A 24,570-nucleotide genomic window follows, 5' to 3' on the forward strand; every position below is an offset into this window, starting at 1 on the left:
TATGGTAAAGTGCAGCGAAAAGCTGGTACCAAGGTGTCTTTATTCCTATGCTAGGGAACAGGGTGACACATTGGTGCCGCCAGCTCTTTTGTCCCCAAAGAGGCTATCCCACTGCTCCCAAATGCTGCTGGTGCTGCCCCCTAGTGGATTGGCAGGAGATGGGCGGGAGCTGCTGGAAGCCACCCTGAAGGAGAGGCCCCAGAGGTGGACAAGCGGGGATGGATCTGTGCACAGGGCAGCAGACGTGGGCATCCTGTGGCAGAACAGCCGGGGACAGGATGTGTGGGATCTCCGTACTCAGGGAAGGTGTTCTGCCCCCAGGCCCTTTGGTCACGAGCTGCCGTGGGCCCGATTCCACCATTAGAGGACCTTTCCTTGGGACAAATGAGACTGTAGGAGTTGTGTTAAAATGCATTCTGAGGAAAGAGGGACACATTTACCTCCCTTTCCTCCCTCCCTCCCTCCCTTCCTGTTTGTTTTCCTTTCTTTTCTTGTTTTTATTTAAATTCCAGTACATTTACCTCCCTTGTAGGTGTTGCTATATGTGCTTAGAGCAAATGCATGAGCTGAGGGGGAAGGCAGGCTTCTGAGCCAACTCAGATGAGGGCCTAAGGGGATCCTGATGAAGAAACACTGTTCTGGGCTCAGGGCTGGGGACGGGGAATCTTGGGGGCAGTAGCTGGTGAGGCGGAGGCTGCGGTGAGGAGGGGGAAACCCTGAAGAGTTAGCAAGGTCTAGGAAACAGAAGTGATTCGCTGTGCACGCCGGCCACAGATGTGCTGACGAGCAAGGTTTTCACTAAAAGCAGCTAGGGACAGATGGTGTACACAGCAAAGGATATGGGCTTTGGGGTCAGGGTAGAGTGGGAACCCCATTGCGTTAACATATGACCCCGAGCAAGTTGTTAAACCTGAGTCGGCCAATAATTCTGATGCTTACCTCAGAAGAATTTTTAAGGATTTACTGACCCAACATGAGTGTTTCACAGATGGTACATACGTGTTCACCTTTAAACGCCCTCACCAGCCTGTAGCCCCCGGTAGGTAATGAGAACTGTCGGGCGTGCAGCGAACATGCAGCACAGCAAGGAGCAGCCAACACTTGCCAGTCAAAATTCTGCACGTGGAGCTTCTACTTTCTCAGGGGTCCTTAGCTAGGCTCTGAGGCCGGTTAGGAGTCCAGGTGTTCGTCAGTCTCTATTGAACAAGGGGCCAAATCCATGCTGGCTTGGTCTTAGAGGGAAGAATGGCTGCCTTTCCATTCTTTGCGTGCTCCTGCAGCGTTAGGTTTTCTGTTGTCAGAATCTCACTGCCTTTGAGTACCTTCTTCCTTAAATATTTTGTGGATTTGACTCACTGCATGTTTTAGATAAATTCACAATGTGAAGATGTGCAAATCTAATAGTTCAGGATTTTCTTCCAGGTGGAATTGTTGCCTTAGTTTCATAGACTAAGTAACCTCGGGGTAGCTGTGGGATGCTGTGTATCAGCGGGCTTCATGCCTCTCTGTTAAGGAGACTTTAGCATTGTGGCTACAGACCGGCCACTAGATGGCGCCTCTGTACTTGGCTGGTCCCTTGGCAGCCCAGTAGGAAAAAAAACCACTGGGAGGTTGGTACGGTGCTGGGATTCCAGAACTCATCTTGGCAAATTCATTTACCAGTTTTCCAGATTTACAGTCTCTTGGTCCATTCTGTGTTATTAAGACCAAGATAATATATCGATTTTCTTCTAAAACCTATTCCGTTATGCTAAATGGACATTTAAAAAGCCACAGAACCCTCTAAAAGCATCTAGTTTACACTAAGACCCAACAGCAGGAGTGACAAATACTGTTAACTCAAGCATTATATGTAATGACATCATACTAGTGATCACAGACAGAAAAAATTTAAACACGAATTTATTTCTTAAATTTACTTGAAAGATTAGAGCTGATACATAAGAACGTTTACAATAATGTTTAGAGTTATGTTAACATAAGACCGATAGCTATGTTAACAATTAGCACATGCAATTCACTACAGAGGTAAAAATACAATAGTCTCTCTAGACAAGCCTTCTATATGAAGTAGACTGAGGGGGTAAAATAGCAAGCGAACTTCAAAGGATTGCACTTACAAGTAAAAGGTACATAGCTAGGATATAAACAGGATACACACCTAATGCTAATCACTGTACTGTAGTACTAGCAAATTGCACACTTATTTAGAGTATATTCAGTAACATGTATTGAGACTAAAGAATTTTCAAATATCTGCTTTTAAAATATCCCTATATTTGACATCACATTTTGGTATTCCTGTTACAGCATTTGAAACGTGTAGTTACCATTCAGACAAAGCTTGTCTTTAAGGGATAAAAGATCTAGAACATCTAGCTATCTCCATTGGTCTTCAATGCATTTTCATCATAATCAACGGTAAAGCACTGGGTAATGAAGTTAAATAATCCACTTGAAGGAGCTGCTGACTGCAAAAAGCTCTTAAAAATTTAGGAAAAAACGGAAAACAGTAGAGCACACACCCAGTTGCCTTCTTTTTCTTTTGAATGCAATGTATACTAGAATATCATGCTAATGCATACTAGTAGCCCATACGAAAAAAAAAAAAATTAATCGAAAGGATAGTACATTTGGCTCTGGAAAGTTTGTTTTGACTTACAATCTGAATTGTTTTTAAGTATTCTGAAAAGGAACTGCTGTCAAAAGACCATTTAAAAGAATTAGGCTGTAAGTTGCTAGTTTATACCATCTTTGAAATCCATGAGAATGACCAAATTTATTTTTATTTTTTAAAATTTATTTTTTTTTAGTAATATCTACACCCAAGGTGGGGCTTGAGCCCATGACCCTGAGAGCAAGAGTCACATGCCCTTCCAACTGAGCCAGCCAGGTGCCCCAACAATCACCAATTTTACGTTAAACATAAACAGCTTGCCATGTGATGGCTCCATATTCTCAATATATAGAAAAGTGCAATGAATTTTTAAAAGCAATCTTACTTAGGCAATAGAATTGAACATGACCTGCAACAGAAAGGTATCCCAGTAACTTCTGGCAATTGAATTTTAAAAATGTTATATAGCTTATTACATTGACATATTACCCATTTCAACAAAGTAACGTTAAGTATATGGTTTAAAAATTTCTTCTTAAAACCAAACATAGGAAAATGATGTAGAATATAACAGAGGAAGAGCTCTCCTATTTGATTTATACTTGGTCAATACATGCCAATTAACAAATTTTAGAGAATTGTCTGATACGATTATCCTACTTCTACATTGTCTGATTTTAAATAGTTAACCCTGTGGATAGAAAAAAGACATTAAAAATTTTTTTTTTGATTTCTACTTACGAAACTAGTATGTTCTACTTAAAGGATGAGCTTTCATAAATAAATGTTTTACAAGTACAAGGTTCATGAAGTAGAAATGAACTGCACAGTAAGCTAGGAAGATTAGATAACTTCATGTGTAAGGTTGAAATTAAATGAACATCTAGGTAGAGAACTGATACGAACACAGAACGTGTGAATGGTTCTGCTTTTTCCCCTGCTTCTATTTACATGTTGGGTATGTTCCTGAGTGCTGACTGATCCAAGTTTAAAATTTTTTTTTTTTAGATTTTAATGGGTTTTAAGTTTGGGAGTTTTCCCATAGTTGCTCAGCATCATGCCTTTATAAGGGATGAGGGTAGGGTACCAAACACACCAGGAACAGTCAAACTACGACAGCAATACCTGTGGCACACATGCTTATTTTTTACTCCTCTGTGAGGCCAAGTGCATCAGAAGCAGTGCATTAGTTTTGTCCATAGAGAGGCTTTGTCAGCATTAAAGGAAATTTCTGGATACTCAAGATTTAGTGAGGATCACATCTACTAACTTATAGACTAATTTTCATACAAACAAGATTTCTCTATGTAAAATACAATTTACATGCCTCAAAACAAGTTATCTTAAAAACCTGAAGAAAACCCCACAAATTATCCTAAGACATGGCTTAGGAAAGTTAATTTTGTACTTTAAAACAAGTTTCATGAATGCTTCTCTTGTTGGGCAAAGAGGTCTATCACATATTAGTAATCAGATTAAATCTAGGGCTATTTCTGAATGGATTATTGGTTCAGCAACTATCCATTTAGTATGTCTAAAGTGCTCTTGCACCTGGGAAGGGGGGGCACTCGGCACCATGTTCTATACAAGTTTCAGAAGATTTGCTTATACAGTGTTCTTCAATGACTTCATTCTCATTCCCTTAGATTGTGAGTTTACATTTTATAACTGCTCCCATGCCCCCAAGGACAAATGTCACACTAGAATTCTTCATAACACTGCTGTTTAGCATGAGGAAGGGCAGAGCTGACCATTTTTACAAATAACATGACTACTTACTTGGAGGAAATGAAAAATAAACTGATACATATTTCTTGACAGATTCTTAGCAAGATAAATGTAATCCTAGTTTGGATCAGGCTTTGACAAACCTAAATGGTGGTGGTGCCATTATCCTGTAGTGTGACTTTGGGGTCCCTCTGTCCCTATTTGGCTTCTGTGTGTCCAGTCTTCCTCGTGTACTTCTCATCCTGTCATTCTGCCTCTCTCATGTTGCCTCTACCCCGTCTCACAAGGACCATGTGTGTGAAAGCGCTCTGAAACACAGCAGGCAGGAATATAAAGTCTAATAAACAGAAGGTCTAATATGAACAATATTCTGAGAGAGTAGTGAGTAGAATTAGATTTCAACTGTCAATGGATAGCAACTTTTCTTAGCCTTTTATTCTTGAATAACCTCTACAAAAATATTTGAAGTTGGCCTGGTTTTGGTGATTTAAATATGACAGAAAACCAAAACATACGTTCTGCAAATGTACCTCCTAGCACTGGTCAACCACTAATGATTTATGAAAATCTCTTCATACGTCTTGTTCCTGTCTTTAGCCTAGCCTCCTTGTCAAATGTGGTGGGTAGGGTATGGCAAAAATGCAAAAGTGGGGTTAAGTGCTAAACTCTGGAGCCTGGCTCACTTCTCTCTGGGAAGAACAGAACTTGCAGGGAGAGGTTTAAAATCTCTCAATCACAGTGTGGAACTAAGTAAGTTCCACCTACCTCAGAACTGGCAGATATTAAAATACTATCCCTTCATTAAGTGCCTTTATAACAGGGTATGCGCTGTGACATTTACTAACATCAACATGTACATTTTTGGATGGTGCTTTATTTTGGTAAGTAGTGCCCATGTACTCTTCGTTTGCTTCAAACACTAGAAAAAAAACCCCAAAAACAAACCTTTGAATCTTGGCCTACTTAAAAATAAAAACAAAACATGTATCTTCACCTTAAAATGTGTTTTTAATTTAACATTGTATAAAGTGCTTCATCAACCAAATTCTCCAGCATTTTTAACAAAGGGTCAATGTTTATATATATATAGAAAAATGTTAAAAATTATTCGCCATTTATAAAGACTTAAATTATTAAGATGGTTAACACAGTTTGGCATTCATTCCTAGCTCTTAACTGGGCACTCTGCTGAATTTGTGAATAACGACAGAAAGCAAATTTTGAAAATTTTAGATTACTTATGATTATATAATATTCCAAGATTTTTTGTAATTTGCAAAATTCACACTCGAATTCCATTCGTCTAGTGACTGGCAGCATCATTACCAATGGAAGAGAATGTCTACTACTTCCTGTGGGCGATATTGTTAATTAAGCCCGCTATTTTTTTTGGTTGGTTTTGGTCAGACAACAAAAACTGGGTTCATGTAATTATGCCACCTGCAGCTCTCTCTATGCTGTCAGCTGAAGTAGAGAGTCTAGATCTCACTCATCTAATTGTCTTAACTCTATCTCAGCCACTTTATTTGGTGCCTATTCTCATTAAAATCAGTATAGCTGTACTAAGTATATCACTGCTTATTATTTAAATACCCTCTGTTTTCTAGCTACCAAAACAAAGTTTTACTTTTTCTTCAGTGCAAACATCCTGAAACAGCACAAATATCATTCAGCTATTCAGAGGATGAAGTCAGTTTATGTAGTGCTTGAAAGTAGAATCCCAGATATTCTGGAAGGGAAACAGCCCATGTGGGAGGACAGTTTATTGTTGTCCGCAAGGGCAAATGATCATCTTCAGTGAGTGAAGATTATTTTTATCTGAAATAACAGATAAAATTAGCTTTAGTTTGCAGGTACTGCTGAAGTTGTAACAGGAACTAGTCTTCACTGAGGCATATAGCCACCTCGTCTGACAGTCTGCGGTAGGTAACTTTTAGGCATTCCTTCATCAACTGCAGCTTCCATCCCAACTGTTTCAAATCTCTCTACCTGTCCCTCAGTACGTGGGCCAAAAGCATCTGCTACAGAAACTTCTTGAAACATTTTCATTTGCCCAGATCCATAGGGCTGTGAAATATCTGAAATCTGCTGCTTGAGTCTCACAAACTCTTCTTCATTGACTGACAAAACTTCAAAATGTGAACTAGCTGGGCTGGTTTCACGTTGACTGCAGTTTTGTTTGAAATACTGTTGCCTGGGCGGACTGCCGACACCGCTCTCTGTGTTCTCTACCAGCTGTAGCTCTTCTGGCCGCTCCTCAGAATCCAACAAGGGCTGGGTGGACTCGGATCTCGAGAAGACTTGGACCGAGGGCACCTGGTGTCTGTAGCCGCTGTGCACCACCGTGGAGTACTGGACGGTGCCCGAAGTGTTTGGTGCAGACTCATTTTCATCGCTGCTGGAAATGCTTGGCCTAGAGGAGGACATGCACGAAGACCCTCCAATACCACTGCTGTGTCCTTCAGTACTAATTTTTTCCTTCTTGAACAGGTCCAGTGATTTCAGATCTTCTGGAAAAGGCTTCTTGTCATTGGCTGCTTCTATTTCCACAACACTTACATCAGTGAAATTGCCATCTGAATACATTTGATCTTTTGAATTAAAATTATGCTAAGAAAGAAAGAAAAAAATGTATTATTACCTCTGGCATATATTCATTCAGAAACTCTGAAACATATATGGCAAATTCTAGTTAAGACCACAGAGAAATGCATCTCTGAATTACCCTGATTTCAAAAGTAATTCCCATGGTGCAGAGGTAATTCCCATGGTGCAGAGATAATCTGGATCACTGAGCCCTGTCAACTAGCTGAATTGCAGATATTGTGGAAACGATTCTGAGAAGCATGAATCAGACTGTATTTCATCAGAACTCCAAATCAATACTGTTGTTCAATTCTGATAAGCTACTGGTGTACAAAGACTATGGAGCCTATGATTATCAGGATATAAAATCAAACTCAAATGACTTAAGTCTCATAGAAGGTAAGATTAAAATGTGTTCTATGTTTTAACATTAATCAAGGATTATTAGAAGGTAATAAAGTTCAGTCATTTCACTGTAAGGAGGTTCAAAGAATTTAGTCTAGGTTTCTAGAAATCATTTCAACAGCATCAAACTGGTATACTGTTAAATTTGATTTTAATATCCTATATAAAATGCTTGCCTTACAACACAGTTACCACAGAGCAGTATTTACACATTAACTTTTCTATTTTACAAGTTCAATCAAGTGCTTTTCATGTTTACTGAATAGAATAAGGAGTATCAGAATATGTTGTGATAATACTTTATTATCATTTACTTTTCAATTTGGGCTCATCATCTGGTTCAACTCTGTAAATGTACCCTAACATGCCCGTGTATAAACAAGTCAGAAAAACTGTATCTTACCCTAGGAGGTGTATGAGGTGACCACTGGGCAATAAGACTCTTTGAAGGATCTGGAACATTAGGCCAGATATGTTTTTTAATTCTGGAGAGAAAAGAAATATAATGTCTGTAAAACCACAAGTAATAAACAACGAATAGTCCCTGATTCTAAACATGAGCTTAATCTAGCATAATGAAAAACTGTTAAGTATTCAACTTAAAAAACTGAAATAAAATTCTGCAATAAAAAACAATTAAAAAGTTGAGCCAAGTCACAAAACCTTAGAGTACACCCCTTCCCAACAACAAAAAAAGCAAAAATGTTTAATTTCCAACTAAAACCACATAAAAAATTTTCACATAACTACCAGAAAAAAATGATAAATTTCATTTTTTCACAAGTATTTACCTTAATATAGTTCCTAACCCAAAGTTAGAGATCCCTAAGTGTACAGGAAGGGAGTTATCTTTAGAGTAAGTTCAAATATAAAAACAGTAATAAGATCCCAACAGACTGACTCTCCTGTGGAAACAACTATGAAATCTGGGTATAATATAAAAAGCAATAAAGTTAACAACCTAAACAAAAATAGCAACCAGTCAATGGATGAATTCCTTGGAAGAGACTGAAAGAAAATTTGAAGTAAACTAACATTCTTCCCACAAGAAAATCTCAGGCTCAAAAGGTAAATTCTAGCAAACACTTAAATAATATGAATCCTATGTAAACTCTCCTGGAAGACAGAGAAGGTAACATGTCCCCATTCATTTGATGAGGTAATTACTATTACCCTGATTTCAAAAGTAGGTGAAGACCCCACCACCAAAAAAAAAAACAAAAACAAAACCCAGTGTCACTCATAAACATAAATGCAAAAATTAACAAACTGAATCCAGAAAAGTCTGAGAAATGCAAGAATGGTTTAATGTGTGGAAAAAAAAATCAATAAAATTCACCATATATGGAGGAAGGAGAAAAATCGTATGATCATCAACAGATGCCAAAAAAGCATTTGACAAAATTCAACACCCATTCATGACAAAAACTCTCAGCACAACAGAAATATAAGAGAACGTCCTCAACTTAAAACCAACATCACATGTAATGATCAAAAACTGAACGGCTTTCTCCCTTAAAACTGGTGATAATGCAAAGTTTTTCTTATTATACTGGTTAATTAAGTAAAATAACTGAAAACAAACATCAGAATAACCATCTTTACTGGTTAGCAGCAAAAATGCTAAATCCAAAAAGGTACTAGAGTAGATGAATGTATCCAGGTCTTAGTATACAAGGACAATATATTTTTTAAGAAATTCTATTTCTATTTCTAGCAACGGACAATTAGAAAATAAAAATTTCTGAAAATGCCATTTACAACTGTATACAAAATATTTAGGAATAAATTTAACATAAGATGTGTAAGGTCTATCTAATGGAAACAACAACATACTGCAAAAGAAAATTAAAACCTAAGAGATCTTAACATATCCCTGAACTGAAAGACATGTGACTTATGAAGATGTGAACTCATGTTCAGATTGCAGTTTTTCCCTAAATTGACCTGCAGATTCAATAAAATCTCAACAATGTATAAGATTTTTTTAAAGGAAATTTCCTTTTCACATAAATATTAATATCAGCTTATCAAAGATTCTAGCCAAAATAATTTTGAAAAATAATATATTAGAAGAATTCTAACTGCTCTCAAAACTTAATTTTTAAAATTAAGACAGTATGGTATTGGGATGAATAGACAAAGATCAATGGAATAGAATCGAGAGTCCATAAATAAATCCAGACTTACGTGGATAATTCATTTTGGCAAAGATAGGTATCTTTAATACAATGGGGAAAAAAGTATTTTCACTAAATAAAGCTGGAACAACTAACTAGGTATCTATGGAAAAAAAATAAATGAACCTTGACCCTGACCTTATACCATGCACAAAAATTCTGAATAGACCACAGACATATGGCTACAATGATTAAAGTTCTAGAGGAAAACAAAGGAGAACAATACTTGTGACTGACTTAGGCAAAGATTTCCTACACAGGACATAAAACACAAGAATCACAACCTGATAAAATAGACTTCATCAAAATTAAAAACTTTGTTCTTCTAAAGTCACAGTGAAGAAAATGAGAAGGCAAAGCCACAAGACCAGATTGTCCAAAACACATTTGAGAATTTTGTAATCAGAATATATAAAGAACTCCTACAGTTCAATATTAAGGCAAACAACCCAATGTAAAAATGGGCAAAATTTCAGAAGATATATCACAAAAGAATATATAGATTTCAGAAGATGTATCACAAAAGAATATATAGAAATGGCACATGAAAAGATCCATTACTAGTTACTAGGGAAATGGAAATTAAAATTACAATGAAATAGCATCACACACTGATAAGGAAGTGGCTAAAATTAAAAACTGTAACTGTACCAAGAGTTGATAATATGGAACAAAAGGAAGGCTCACAGAGCTGGTGAGAATACAAGATGGTATATCTGCTTTGAAAAATAGTTTGACAGTTTCTTATAAAGTTAAATATGCACTTAGTATCTGACCCAGCAATCCCACTACTAGGTATTTACACAAGATAAATGATAACATGCTCACGCAAAGATCTGTAGGTGAACATTCATGGCAACATTATTCACAATAGCCCCAATTCAAAGAAACAACGTGAACTTCCATAACAGATGTATCAACAAATTTTGATAAATTTATACCATAGAATACTATTCAATAAATAGGAGAAAAATAGTATATGCAACAGTAAGTCTCAATAACATGTGAAATGAAAGACGTTATATAAAAACACTACATATTATTTGATTCTATTTATATGAAATCCTAGAAAAGGCAAAACTACAAAGAAAGCAAATCAGTAATTACTTGGGGGCCAGAGGTTGAGGGAGAGAATAGAGCATAAATCCAGGGGGAAAACTGCAAAAATAAAATTAGGGGTACTTACAGGTCTCGCTTATTAAAGCAGAACAATACTCCCAAAAGGGTTGTCAATAGGAATGCTAAGCAAACAGGGACAACTATCGCTTCAATTTCTCCTTGCGCTAAAAAACAGAAAGGGGTAAGAAGGAAAACAATGGTTAATGCATATGTTGACACAAACAATAAAACTTCCCAGCCAGAGGATTGTTGAAGAGATGAAATACCATCCTGTTCTTACAGCCTTTTCAAACTTAAATGGCTGTTTTCTTCCCTCTCCCTCTTCTTGGTAAATGATATCCTAGCCCTTTATACTTTACACTGTAACCTGGCCACAGGGTGAAAATAAACTATATGTTGGTTAGGGGAATAAAATGACTAAGTTCATTTTATTGGACAGATAATCTATAAGTTAGAGCTCCCAAACCTAACCATTTATTACATTTATGATCTGCCAGCAGAATCTTAACAAAAGTTTATCTTTGAGATCTGTGAGTACTGGGGAGAAGTGGAAAAGTTGTAAAACAATCTTAATAATTGAAACTACAAATATGATCCTCTATGAGGAATAAAAATAAAATTTTTAGTAGCTATCTACTATTTTCAAAAAGATGGCGTCAGGGCGCCTGGATGGCTCAGTTGGTTAAGTGTCCAACTCTTGATTTTGGCTCAGGTCATGATCTCAGGGCAGTAGGATCGAGCCCCAAGTCAGGCTCTGCATTTCAGCAAGGAGTCTGCTGGAGATTCTCTCTCCCTCTCTCTGCACTCCCCACCCCCGCGCTGTGTGCTCTTTCAAATAAATAAATCTTAAAAAAAAAAAAGATGGCATATCTGATAAACGGCTAAGGATTTATAAGAATCTTTTTTTTTCTTTTTTTAAAGATCTCAGTTGAGAGAGAGAGAGAGGAGAGAGCATGAGCAGTGGGGAAGGGCAGAGGGAGAGAGAGAAAAGCAGATTCCCTGCTGAGCAGGGAGCAGGCAGGGCTCCATCCCAAGACTCTGGGATCATGACCTAAGCCGAAGGCAGACGCTTAACCGACTAAGCCACCCAGGCGCCCCAGAATTTTTAAGATTCTTAAGTACAGGGCGCCTGGGTGGCTCAGTCGGTTAAGCGACTGCCTTCGGCTCAGGTCATGATCCTGGAGTCCCTGGATCGAGTCCCACATCGGGCTCCCTGCTCGGCGGGGAGCCTGCTTCTCCCTCTGACCCTGCCCCCTCTCATGTGCTCTCTCTCATTCTCTCTCAAATAAATAAATAAAATCTTTAAAAAAAAAAAAAAAGATTCTTAAGTACAAGGAGTGGCAGTAGTAGGAATAGTATCACCTAATCAGTAAGCATAAGGTTTCTAAATAGCAGATGATACCTAATCTGCATTTAAAAGAGGGCTTACTGGGCGCCTGGGTGGCTCAGTTGGTTAAGCGACTGCCTTCGGCTCAGGTCATGATCCTGGAGTCCCGGGATCGAGTCCCGCATCGGGCTCCCTGCTTGGCAGGGAGTCTGCTTCTCCCTCTGCCCCTCCCCCCCTCTCATGTGCTCTCTCTCATTCTCTCTCTCAAATAAATAAATAAAATCTTTAAAAAAAAAATAAATAAATAAAAGAGGGCTTACTTAACCAAATGAATCATTAATTGGATAGTTTATATTGGAATTTTTAATGATTTACCTTATGGTTGTTTCTGGTTAACTCCTCCAGTCTCCTCCTAATTAGTCTTTTATGGGAAAACTTCATAAAAGTAATATTGCAGTCATATGCTATTCACTTAGTCTAATCTTTGCACCACACACATCCCTTTGCAAGTAACTTTATTTTCTACAAAGCTTAACACAAATCAGTAAGTCAGATCAATGCTCAGGAATAAAGTGTAGATTGGCAAATACTAACTCTTGTATGCTCAGGTTTCATATACATACCAAATCAAATTCAGGCAGAATATTTTCTTTACTGCTGCTAAACTTACTAGGTTTTTATGTCTTGGGCCTTTGCTCATTCTGTCCTAAGATGCCCTCTTCCTATTTGTTCACAACCTAACCTCAAGGCTCAAGTACTGTTTCCTTTATAAAATCATCTTTGAAGATGAAACTCCCCCCTACTAATTATCTTTAAATTCCCACTCTATTTACAGCCTACATGGCCCAAATGCCTTTCCATTCAATTACTTTACTTATGCTGTATTTCTTCAAATACACTGGTAAGGTCCTTTGGGAGCAAGGCCCATGCTATATTAAGAAGCCATAATAGTTAAACAAAATAAATAGATCAGTGAAAAAAGCAGATGATGAAGTAAATCCTGACAAGTATGCTCTAATTTTTGGAAAAGAAAATGTATGCATAGATAATACCAGAAGGATATACAAATATGTTAAGAGATTATTCTAGATGCGGGATTAGGAGTGGATTTTTCTTCTGCTCTACAGAATGTTACTTTCATAATCAGGATAGTATTTTAAAAGCTTATTTTTTTTTAAGATCAACTTCAATTATTACTTGTTACATATATATTTTATTAACATGTCACCACAAATCTTATTCCAGAAACTATGTTCATTACTGGCTAGCTATCACAGCAAAGCTCAGGATCTTTTATTATCTATTTTATGTAGTTATTCATTCATTCATTTTCTCATTCAGCATTCAATCAATAAGGAATATGTAGTTTCTACTTATCAATCACGGTGCTGGTACTTGGGGGTGGAGGTTACAAATACAATAAAATAAGGTAATTTCTATACTGATTCAAAATGTAGTAGGAACAAGAAAGAATGCAGCTTCAGTCTGTGTTAGGGAGGCTAAAGGAAGAGCCAAAACAAGGGAAGGTGAGGAGCTAACATAGGGTTACCCATTAGGAAAAGCAGAAAAAGATGGAGAAAATCATGATAAGCTTAGGGTCAAGGAAAGAGATTATCAAAGGGCATGCAAAAGGGCGCCTGGGTGGCTCAGTTGGTTAAGCAACTGCCTTCGGCTCAGGTCACGATCCCGGAGTCCTGGGATCGAGTCCCGCATCGGGCTCCCTGCTGCTCAGCGAGGAGCCTGCTTCTCCCTCTGACCCTCCCCCCTCTCATGTACTCTCTCTCTCTCATTCTCGCTCTCTCAAATAGAAAAATCTTTAAAAAAAAAAAAAAAAGGGCATGCAAAAGCAGTAATTAGAAGGCATGATCAATAGGACTTTATACTTGGCTTATGTAAGCAAAAAGAGGAAGAAATTTACTATCATCTAAATTTCTGGCTTTGGCAAAGACTTGGATGGTTGTGTCAGGGAAAAGAGAAACGTATTTGGGAAGGAGAGAAAGGATGGCTGAAGTCACGGACAGGTAGTGTGAATAGGTAGATAATAAAAGAGGGCTGAGAACAGAGTTCTGGAAAATACAAACCATTTTTAAAAAGAAGAGTGAACAGGAGGCCAAAGAGGAAGTACCAGAGAGGGAGAAGATTCAGGAGAGTGCTATTACAAAAAGAAGTTTAGAAGAACCAAGGGAAGAAGCAGTTTCAAGGATGGAGAAGAGAAGCCAACAGAGTCAAATGCTGAGAAGTACAGAAAAAAAGACTAAAAAAGCAGGCCCTGGAGATCATAACTAAGAGGACTTCCCTGAGTGACATCAGGGAGATTTCAGTGGCGTGGTGGGCTGGAGGCCTGGGTTCAGCACGTCAAAGACAGAGCTGGAGGAATGGAAGTAGAGCCTGCAAGTGTGGACTCATCTTTCCAGCAACCTGCCTATAAAAAGGAAGAATAAGAGGAGGAGGAAAGAGACCACACTTGATTTTTGCCAGTGAAAATATGAGCCCATTTCGAAAGATACACAAATTCTTTTGGCATTTATAGAGTATAGATGAAGTCAGTAATGAAATAACAGAGGTGAGTTTTGATAGTTTAAAGAAACAACCAAAATCCGATAAATACAAAAACCATAATTTATGAAAAATGCATTTCTATGATCCAAAGATACATTTTTAACAAAATTTTAGCTTATTAACAAAGCCTGTTTTTAGTCTGATTAAATTTTAAAAAGAAAAAAAGAGAAGGAAAGAGCAAACATCATTCTCTCTTACCAAACTTTGGTGTAGTGAAAGTGAATTCTGGGCCATCCTTTCCCCCTTCATCTGTATATGCTGCCATTCGTACCATGTACAAAGTGTCACTGGTCAAAGAAGACAGTGTATATTCTGTGTGGGAAGAATCCACATTCACAGCTAGAAGAAATCAGTAAGTGTGGCTTATTCAACTGCTCAATGTTTCTGCTCGATTTGGCTTTTATCTGACATTGCAAAAGTATTAAAAAGGAAAAAAAAATACATTTTTCAGGAAATAACTTTCATATCTCTGACATAATATTCTTCTCCCATAAGCACAACACAGTTATTTCTTTAATGGGACCATGAAAGCAACAATAAGACATTTTCTCAGGTGTCTCTTTTCTGATGATAATATACTCTAAGATATATAACTTAAGGAGGTGAGACTTAACATTTAAAAGCTTAAGAAAAACACCAGTAATTCTTAATAACTGATAGTTTCATTACCAGTTTCATTTCCAATGATGGTTCTATAAAATATAGTATAATTCCGGATAAATCCATTCTGAACATCAACAGGAAGTTGGTCCCACTCTAAGACAGCTTCATTTTTCCCCACTTTTTTTGTCCGAACAGTAGGTCCTTTGGAAGGTGCTAGAATAAAAGTATTTGATAACTGAAAGTCATTATAATTCAGTATATCACGAGAATTTACTAAAATTTAATTATTATATTTGAACACTGTAAGGCATATTCTTATTTTAAAAAGATAAAATGTCTTTGTTAATAGAAAACTCAACACATTTCCAAGAAAATGAATTTGGACTTACGAGCTTGTTTAAGGTATGCTTTTATAGACTCGGGGCTTCCTGGTCCATCAGCATATATTGGAGTAACTGTTATCAAATAACATTTGCTCTCTGCTAGATTCCCTAAAGAAAGAATAGGAGAGTAAACATTTTTTCCCCGTAACAAAAAAAAAGTCTAACTCCTTTATTTATTTATTTATTTATTTATTTATTTATTAAGATTTTTATTTATTTGCGAGAGAGAGAATGAGAGACAGAGAGCATGAGAGGGAGGAGGGTCAGAGGGAGAAGCAGACTCCCCGCCGAGCAGGGAGCCCGATGCGGGACTCGATCCCGGGACTCCAGGATCATGACCTGAGCCGAAGGCAGTCGCTTAACCAACTGAGCCACCCAGGCGCCCTCCATTATTTATTTTTACACTATAATTTCATGGTTATTGAACTTTCTTTTCAAACTGCAGCTTTTAAAGTAAGCGTTGCTTGGGGCGCCTGGGTGGCTCAGTCATTAAGCCTCTGCCTTCGGCTCAGGTCATGATCCCAGGGTCCTGGGATCGAATCCCACATCAGGCTCCCTCCTCCGCAGGAGGCCTGCTTCTCCCTCTCCCACTCTCCCTGCTTGTGTTCCCTCTCTTGCTCTCTGTCAAATAAATAAATAAAATCTTTAAAGTAAGTGTTGCTTTTTGTGTACTGGATTCAAGCTTAATAGAGTAAAGCTATTTATGAAAGTAAAAGCTTACTTTTATTGCCAATATGGTGGAAATATTTATCAGTAAAAGTAATTATTATATTTACATCCAGGACTTACAAAACATTGATTTCAAATTATCCTTGGTCTTATAGCTTATCAGTGTTTGCACATCTTAACTAATTCTCAGAAAACTGCCTAAAGACCCACTGGTAAGAGCTAGGGAAATGGCCCTGGTTTGTAAGGTAACTGGGAAGAAAAGAATTAGTACTATTTCCTCCAAAGGGTAAAAAAAAATTTTTAAATAATCTCTTCAAATTAACAAAGTAATCTATTCCTTTAATACACAATAGTAAAACCTTTTTAAAAATCTTTTTATATAGAATTCTATCTGTCCACATCAGAAAATAAGGTATTTGTTATACTGAAGTTTATACATTCAACAAGAACTTTTATTTCCTCAACTATTACTCATAAAGTTATATATGCTTCTTTGCTTTCTTAAACAGAGTAATTTCACTTTTTCTTGATGACTCAATATTATCAAGAAGATGAATTAAGTGTTAAACTCTGCTGTAATACAGTGATGTTATCAGAGCTATGAGCTACTGGGGCTCCCTGTGCAACCTGAAGGTCTCTGGAGATTATGCTATGCTTTCTTAAAAACATTTCTATTGTCTAGTTACTACCAACGTGCATCTTCTCTCTAGCTCCACCTTGCTTTTGATAAGGCTGATAAACTAAACAGCCAAATTTATTAAAATTGTCTATTAAATAAGAGGTTAACGAGGGCCAAACAGCCTACTTTATAAATAAAACAAACTTTATGGCAGATATGTCCTTGTTTACAGCTTTTCTCTAATTAATCATATTATTCATAGCTGAATTCTAATGGTTCTCCTTCTTGACTAAAATAAAACAAAAACATACAAGCTGAGTGTTTTCTCTTTAAAGCTGTTTTATCACTTCAAAGCCACAGAGTTAAGTTGTACCTTAAAACGCAGGGCAATCCACCATTTTGGAGCTCTACAACATCATTACTTTCTGTCCATTACAACTTCCAGTTAAAAGACAAGGAAATCTGAGTTCTAATTCTGCTTCCCCTATTCAACAGCTTTAAGGGTTTAACAAGTCATTCAGATGCTACAGGAAAATATTTTCTCATTGCAGGATGAGGAGTTAAATCAGGTATAGAAAAAATGCAACTAATTACAAGCAGAGGTCATATTACCTTATAGTTCTCTTTATAGTTTTTTAAGTGTTCCTTTGAGATCAAAACACTTAACTCTAAAGAGAAGATACTATTAGCCCCACTTTGTCCATAAACAGACCCTGCAAATGAATGAGGTTATATGCGACCTGGTGAGAGTCACACATCTGGCAAACTAGATGTAACTAGTAACTGATAAACTGAAGATCTTTTCAGGGGACCACAACATCTGTAAAGCACACAAAAATATGTGAAAGAAAAAGCTGTCTAAAGGATATCAACTTAAAATTTTTTCTAGCCAGGTATACCTCTTAAATAGGTGCGGTGTACAGTACCATCTTCTTGTTGCCAGTCTGGGATACAGGGCGATTTATCTGATAATACACACCACTCAAGTACGTATTTGTTTACAGATTCATTTGGAGCAGTCCATTCTACCCAAAGCATATTATCTTTGGGAAATGCTTTAAGATCCGTTACAGGGCGAGTAGCTTTAAAACAAAGTTTGAATACCGATATGATAAATGAACATTAAAAAATTTGAAATTTTGATATTTTACATTTCCATAACCAGTTTTTGTAGCGCATATGAATATGTATTTCCATGAATAAAGGCACTTTATTATAATTTACATACACAATTTATTTTGAAACTAAAATTCCTTTCTCAAAATTCTTCCAATGTTTTCTATGTGTAAATGGCATTTTTTTTCCTCTTTGAAAGCAATGAGCAATATATTTAAGGCATACTCATATATGGTTCCCAGAGCCTTAATATTTAAAAAACCAGGTATGCAATCAGAAAAGGCCGAAATAAATTAAGCAGTTTACTCCCAAGTTTAAGTGAGCCACGTAATAATGGAACAAATTATTTGGTTGTTGACTTAGAATAATTACGTACTACGCCTCAGAATATCTTCTACATTAGGAACCACCTTTTCCCATCCGTAAGTCGACTCCATCTCACAGACACAAACCTTGAAAATCATAAGCAGGAATAGTTAAAACAGCTGCATCTGATCTGCCAACCAGATTTCTTGCTGTGAGAGTTGCTATGTAATGCTCATTTGTGATGTTTACTGTCCATTTTGTGTCATTAACTGTGTAATTCTGTAAACGTGATTTCCATCTTGTGAGAGTCACTTCATAATCCAAAATTTTTCCATTGGCTTCAAAAGGAGGCAATGTCTATAATAAAATAGTTTATTTTAAAAATGTATTTAATAAAAGTTAATCAGTTTTCTCCATGTTCACAAATTCTGCTGTTATGTCAAACCTCTAAATGTTTAACTGAAAGGTACTTGCAGCCTCATTTACAATTTACTACCTAAGTAAAACTACTACATAGTAAATGAAGAGTAAACCCATTGGCTTTGACTAGGAGGGAAAGCACCATTTCATTAGCTTTTAGTTCTGTATAGTACCTGCACTGTGGCTATCTGACCCTAAATTATATTTTATGCCTGAGTATTTTTTTTTTTTTTTTAGTATGATACACTTGCAGACTTATGGAGTTGACAGTAATTTTGTATTTCCTATTATTGGCATACATTTTGATCACTCAAAACCTTTAGTAATTATTTTCTATGAGGCACTCAGGGAAATTCAATGACAGATAAGATCCTTCTCATAAAACTTTTCATAGAACTGTGATGAAGTATTTATGAGATAAAACCTGCTCTTTATGGCCCTTTTATGTAGTATATACAAAGCTTTGTGTTTCTATTTATCAAATGTTTTCCTGATATTAAGATGAATAAAAATTTAAGTTAAAAAACTACACTCACAGTGCCATATACAATATATCTATGTAAGTGATAAAAGAACATAAACATGCAATTTTTTACCTTCCATATGAGTTGTACAGATCTATAACCATGAGTATGGGATGGCTCTATCTTATACCAGAAACTTGGTGCCTTGGATGGTCCTAAAGAAATGATATAAACTTTTTAAAATAAAATTTTTTAACAATAAAATATAATCTTGGAAATTATTCTCTTCCTTTGTTCTTAATATTCTTGCCCTTCAGTCACTGTTTAAACTCTCATTTTCCCCACCCTAGCATGCTATGCCTGGGTCTTCCTTTAGTCAGGATGATAGATAGCTTGATAATTTAGATTATATCGGGATACTTTTCTAATCTTTAAATTGTAAAGCTACAAACATATCCTAAAGGTATAACCAAAGATGGATCACCATTTCTTACTGCTAAAAATCAAACTGAAAAATTTTATTTAAATATATACTTAAAACTCCTAAATGTATATATGTAAGAATATAAAACAAAATAAATGGGAGTAAATGTGGGCTAAGTTTATTACCTTATGTTAGGATGACTGTTGATAGGATATAATAAAAATGAATTCACAGTGCTATTGTCATAATCACCAACAATGTGAAAAATGAAAATCCACTTTATAAAACTAAGTATCAAATGCTATTAGGTTTTAAAAATTCCTATAGAATCAGCTGATTTTTCAAAATTTTTTTAAGTGCAATTATAAGATATGGTTCAATAGAATAAAAAAGGATCTGAATAAAATCTAAGCAGTGATATGATGATTAGAAAGAGGTAATTATAGAGGTCAAAAGAGAGAAGAGAGGCAAGCCTGGGGACAAAGTGCCAGTACAGGGGGTTCAAACAGATCCACATACATGAGTATACAAAATGAAGACCAAGAAACTATAATGCAAATGTTACAGGCCAGAAAGACTTCCTAACATAAGAAGAACCTAGAGGAATCATTCATTGGTGATTAAGTTGAAGAAATGCTTAATCTAATGGTTCATAATTTTCCAGGTATCTTTTTGACAAAGGCTATGTACCATCTCCCCAGAAAACGCACACAGGCACTAACCATAATATTTTGCCCATGCTTAAAGAGTAGTTCAGGAACCACCCTCCTCTTGCCTCCCTTCCGCAAATGACCCACCAGCTTTCAAGGCCCCAAGGATCCCAGTTTAAGAATTCCTGGCCAAGACAAAGAAATCCAGTTGAAGACCCCCAAATCAGCAATAGCAGTATTGCTTTCTTTCATGTCATTTATGAGAGTAAGAGAAAATTCTTAGTGGAGAAAGGTAGTTTACTTTTCTGCCTCTCTCATTTCACTATCCAAACCTCTAGTGGAGCTGGAAGTGAAGGGACAGGGGTGGTACAGGAGGTTTTAAAGCCATTGACACCTGAAGGGTGAAACTATGGAAGAAAACTGTTCAAAAATAAAATCTGGATGCTACAGGACTATTTCTTGACTGCTACAAAAGAAATTACTGATGTTAACTGCTATGGGCAGGGATCTTACCTTGGACCCCATATACCCTTTTATGACTTTTGGATTCTGTACTATATGCCCTATATGATCGTGGGGGGGAAAAAAAGGAAAATGAAAATAAACCAAAACTCCAGGATTCTTTTCCAGGGCTTTATTAAGTGCTGGCAGAAACAAACAAATAATAGTACAAACATATTTCTGACAGTGAGGGACTATGGTATATTTTGTTAGTATCATTTTAATGAGTCAGGATATGATTTTCTATTTAGGGATATCTCTGAACCACTGTCCTTTAATAAAATGTTCTGGACTTAACTGTTAGGTCAGTGGTTTTCTCATGGTCATTCCATGGTAATTTTATTAGGAATCAAATAGATTTATACCATCAATAATGCACACTTTATATCCTGATGTCCTTAAAGAGAATAAAAGTGTAAAATACAAGTTTGAATAAAATGGTCACAAGAAGCAACGAGGTATTATTAAAACCAGACACAATTCATAGCCATTAATTCCAAAACCTTCCTCATATATCTTAATTACTCACTATCTTCATATGTAATACCGCTTGCTTCTTCACTCCAGTCACTCCAGAATCCTTTACCATCTTCCTTCATACAACGAATCCTAAACACATATTCTGTAAAAGGTTTAAGGTCCTGGACAGTGAATGAAGATCGGGTGGATGCTGTATCTTCAGGAGGAATCTGAAATCAAAGCAGATCAACCAATAAAAAACCCAATGGTATTTACTCTAACTGTCCTAAATTCTCAAAGATTTTAGAAACTGATTTAATGAAACAAGACTAATAAATTAAACTCAAGCTCTGGAGAGATATAAATGCAAATCAAAAAGCAGTCTAAGTTAATGAAGTAAATAGATTTGGGAAGTATGGAAAACATCTATTATTAATCCTTCATTTATTTATTTTTTTTCTTCCATGGGGCCTGTAACACTTAGGGTCTCAGCAGGAAAAAGATGGTATACTCCAAGAAGAATTTAATTCAAGAAGGGTTTACACAAAAGGAAGTATGGGCAGAGTGTAGGGGAACCTCTTTAGATAGTGGTCATTACTCAGGGGCTTGTAGCTGTTATTACTCCTAGGCCAAAAGGGATGAGGGGAGGTACCAGAAACTGGGAGAAGAGGGTCAGATGGGGTTAATTTGAGAGGTGCAGTGATCTTAGGCTGAGAGACATGGGCAGCTCCAGGGAGGAAGGAGGGAAAATAAATATGCTGATCTCACTTGTCTCTTTTGCCAGACCCCCTGCTCCCATTAACCACATTCACTAGGAAACCAGAGAGAATGTGAACCCACAGGTGAAATCCATACAGGTCAGCATTCCAAGACAAAGAGTAGAGTAGAGCAGAGCAGAGTGCAGCTCTGGATAGGAAAAAGGAAGATACCCAACTCAATCAAGAAAAACAAAAGGTATCATTGTATATAAACTTGGTTTTCAGGAAAACAGAGAATATAAATAACTGATCCTACTACTCTGAGATTTTAATACTGAATACAAAGTAGGTGTCAATTTTTTTTGTTATCAATGAATTAAGAGTCTATGATATCAAAAAACTATTTTGAAGTTCAGGTATGTATCATCTCTGTACAACATGAAGCATTAATCCATTTTCATTTGTTGCTTTTTCTAACTTTATTTTGAGCAGCCCTTCAGATAAGTGGAATGGAGAGTATTAAGATCATGGGCTCAAATCCCTTATGAGCTCATTACTGCAACAAGAGAAAGCAAAAGCATAGTGTTTGTGACAAATGAAGTTTTAACAAAGAATACTTTGTGGAGCACAAAGCTATGGTGATTGTCTTTTTAAAAGTTCCAAGTACTTCTTTTGGTGACAGCATCATCTCTGGGTACACTGTTCTGTTCCTTTTCAGTCTTATAAGTTCCCCAACAACTCCTTCCTCTACTAAGAAGTTGACACGATTTCTTAAAAGGGCTAGATACTAAATATTTTAGGCTGTGGGCCGGATAGTCTCTGTTCCAACTACTCAACTTGTCCACTGCAACACAAAATAGCCAAAGACAATAAAAAAAAAAAAAAACGAGTGTGGCTGTGTTCCAGTATAACTTTATTTATACAGACAGATGGCAGGCTGAAATTGGCCTGCAGATTTAGTTTGCCAACTCCTGCTCTACCTTAGCCAAATAATCTCTTCATATACTCCCCACTTAATTTGCTTATTTTTTGTGTTCCTTTCACCTCCCATCAAAAATACTATTCCTTATCACCTGGTATCACTTCCATACTTCACTTAAAAGCTACCGCACTCAGCAAAACTGTATTTTCTATCTGAATGTCTTCCTGTTTGACCTTGCATGAAATACAGATCAAGAAGATGAGTCAAGCAAAATATTTCATATAACCACAACCTTAGGATATTGAGACTTTTAGGTTCAAGACTAAGGGTTGTAAGACTATTAGCATAAACAGTAACTTGCAATTTACCTGGCTCCAAATTGAGGCATCTCTGGTCCTATATTGAATGTTGTATTTCAGTCTTATAAAACCCTGAATACTTGAGTTGATCCATGTCAATTTTAAGATACTGGACAGTTCCTCTGAGTTGCTTACGGATAAATTATGTGGCGGATTGGGTTTCACTGAAGAACAAAATAAATCCAAATGTTTATCATGGTTTATTTTTACAACTTCTTACACAAACTCAAACATACTACTTATATTTTATTTCACAATATTTATTTATTCTTACCAAATGAACTAATTTTTTTGAAAACAATGTGATGTCATACTATTATAATGGAGAGGAAAGGTTTCTAAAGAAATTTTAGTTTTCTTTGTCAAGTTATTATATGCTTGTTAATCTTTTTAGGTTATCAAAATATTTATGATATATGTAAAGAAAAAGACAATAAAAAAAACGTGTACTATAATTGCTATGTTGTAAAATGTTTGATAATTGCATAAATACTAGCAGATAACACTCAAAGTGCAAACCACTGTAGTATAGTTGGATTATTAAGATTTTTCCAGATTATTTTTAAAGTTGTTGTTAAAATAAATTTGTAAAAATCACTAAAATAATAAGTGCTTATTTCTATATTAATTAAAATCTAAAAACTAAATTAATAAGCCACTGCATATATCCTAATAAATTCTCAAATTCAGGTTTATAACTACCTTTATCTACAGGATCAAAATTTATATGATCTGATGTAACCTTCCCAAGGGCATTCTCTGCTTCTACCCAGACTTCAATGTTGACAAAATACACAGGAGAATAATCAACAGTACATGAGGTGGGAGTGTCACGTTTTGTTTTACAATCAGCAAACTTCTCTGTTGCCCTAAATACAAAAATGGAAGAACTGGTCATTAAAAACAGATTTTAAAAAATTAAGAGTGAAAAAGGTTACTTGATGAGACCCAGACTGTTACAGCTTAAAATAAAATTTCTTAAAAACTATCATGCTTTCCTTTAAAACTGAGTTTGATCTATATCTTAAAACATATTATTTTCAAATTTTTACTCCAAGAACATTACATTTAGAATACTATACTCTATCCCCAATGACCCTTCTCCAAAAATAATTTCCTGTGATCTTCTTTCCATTCCTGAAACAGAATCCTTACTGTACCTGCAATGTCCTTCTTTAAGCACAGTATGATTTTTCTAAGCACAATATGTTAGGAGGTGACAGGAGGACAGGGATAAGTATTTCTGTCAACCCCAGAAAATCCCCTTAGCCTCTTTCCAGTCAAACCCAGGCAAACACTTTCTGATTTCTATCACCAAAAAAGTTTCAAGTGATAATACTATTTACTCACTTATATTTAAATTACGCATCAATTAAAAAGACATAGACACACACACACACATTTTTTAAAATAAAAGGGTAAGTCAAAACACAACAAAGCAGGTAACTTTTATGAA

General features: G+C 36.3%; 1 protein-coding gene across 6 annotated transcripts in view; it reads right to left on the reverse strand.

Moving 5' to 3' along the window:
• Positions 1-1,891: 1,891 nt before the first annotated feature.
• IL6ST (interleukin 6 cytokine family signal transducer) overlaps positions 1,892-24,570 on the reverse strand; it is a 54,155-nt gene continuing 31,476 nt past the window's right edge. For 3 of the 6 annotated variants that reach the window (XM_021701752.1, XM_021701754.1, XM_021701753.1), the window contains 12 exons: positions 23,817-23,983; positions 23,124-23,278; positions 21,206-21,365; positions 19,234-19,316; positions 18,364-18,574; positions 17,695-17,877; positions 15,514-15,615; positions 15,191-15,337; positions 14,720-14,860; positions 10,703-10,799; positions 7,740-7,821; positions 1,892-6,955 (listed from right to left, as the gene is read on the reverse strand). In XM_021701752.1, the coding sequence (XP_021557427.1) occupies positions 6,230-6,955; positions 7,740-7,821; positions 10,703-10,799; positions 14,720-14,860; positions 15,191-15,337; positions 15,514-15,615; positions 17,695-17,877; positions 18,364-18,574; positions 19,234-19,316; positions 21,206-21,365; positions 23,124-23,278; positions 23,817-23,983 (2,254 nt within the window). In that variant the 3' untranslated portion in view covers positions 1,892-6,229. Of the gene's footprint in view, positions 6,956-7,739; positions 7,822-10,702; positions 10,800-14,719; positions 14,861-15,190; positions 15,338-15,513; positions 15,616-17,694; positions 17,878-18,363; positions 18,575-19,233; positions 19,317-20,859; positions 21,074-21,205; positions 21,366-23,123; positions 23,279-23,816; positions 23,984-24,570 lie in introns of those variants that run through there. The other 3 variants (XM_021701755.1, XM_044916775.1, XM_044916776.1) reach the window with 3 other exon arrangements.

Source organism: Neomonachus schauinslandi, chromosome 7 (genome assembly GCF_002201575.2).
Source record: "Neomonachus schauinslandi chromosome 7, ASM220157v2, whole genome shotgun sequence".
Taxonomy (NCBI): Eukaryota; Metazoa; Chordata; class Mammalia; order Carnivora; family Phocidae; genus Neomonachus; species Neomonachus schauinslandi.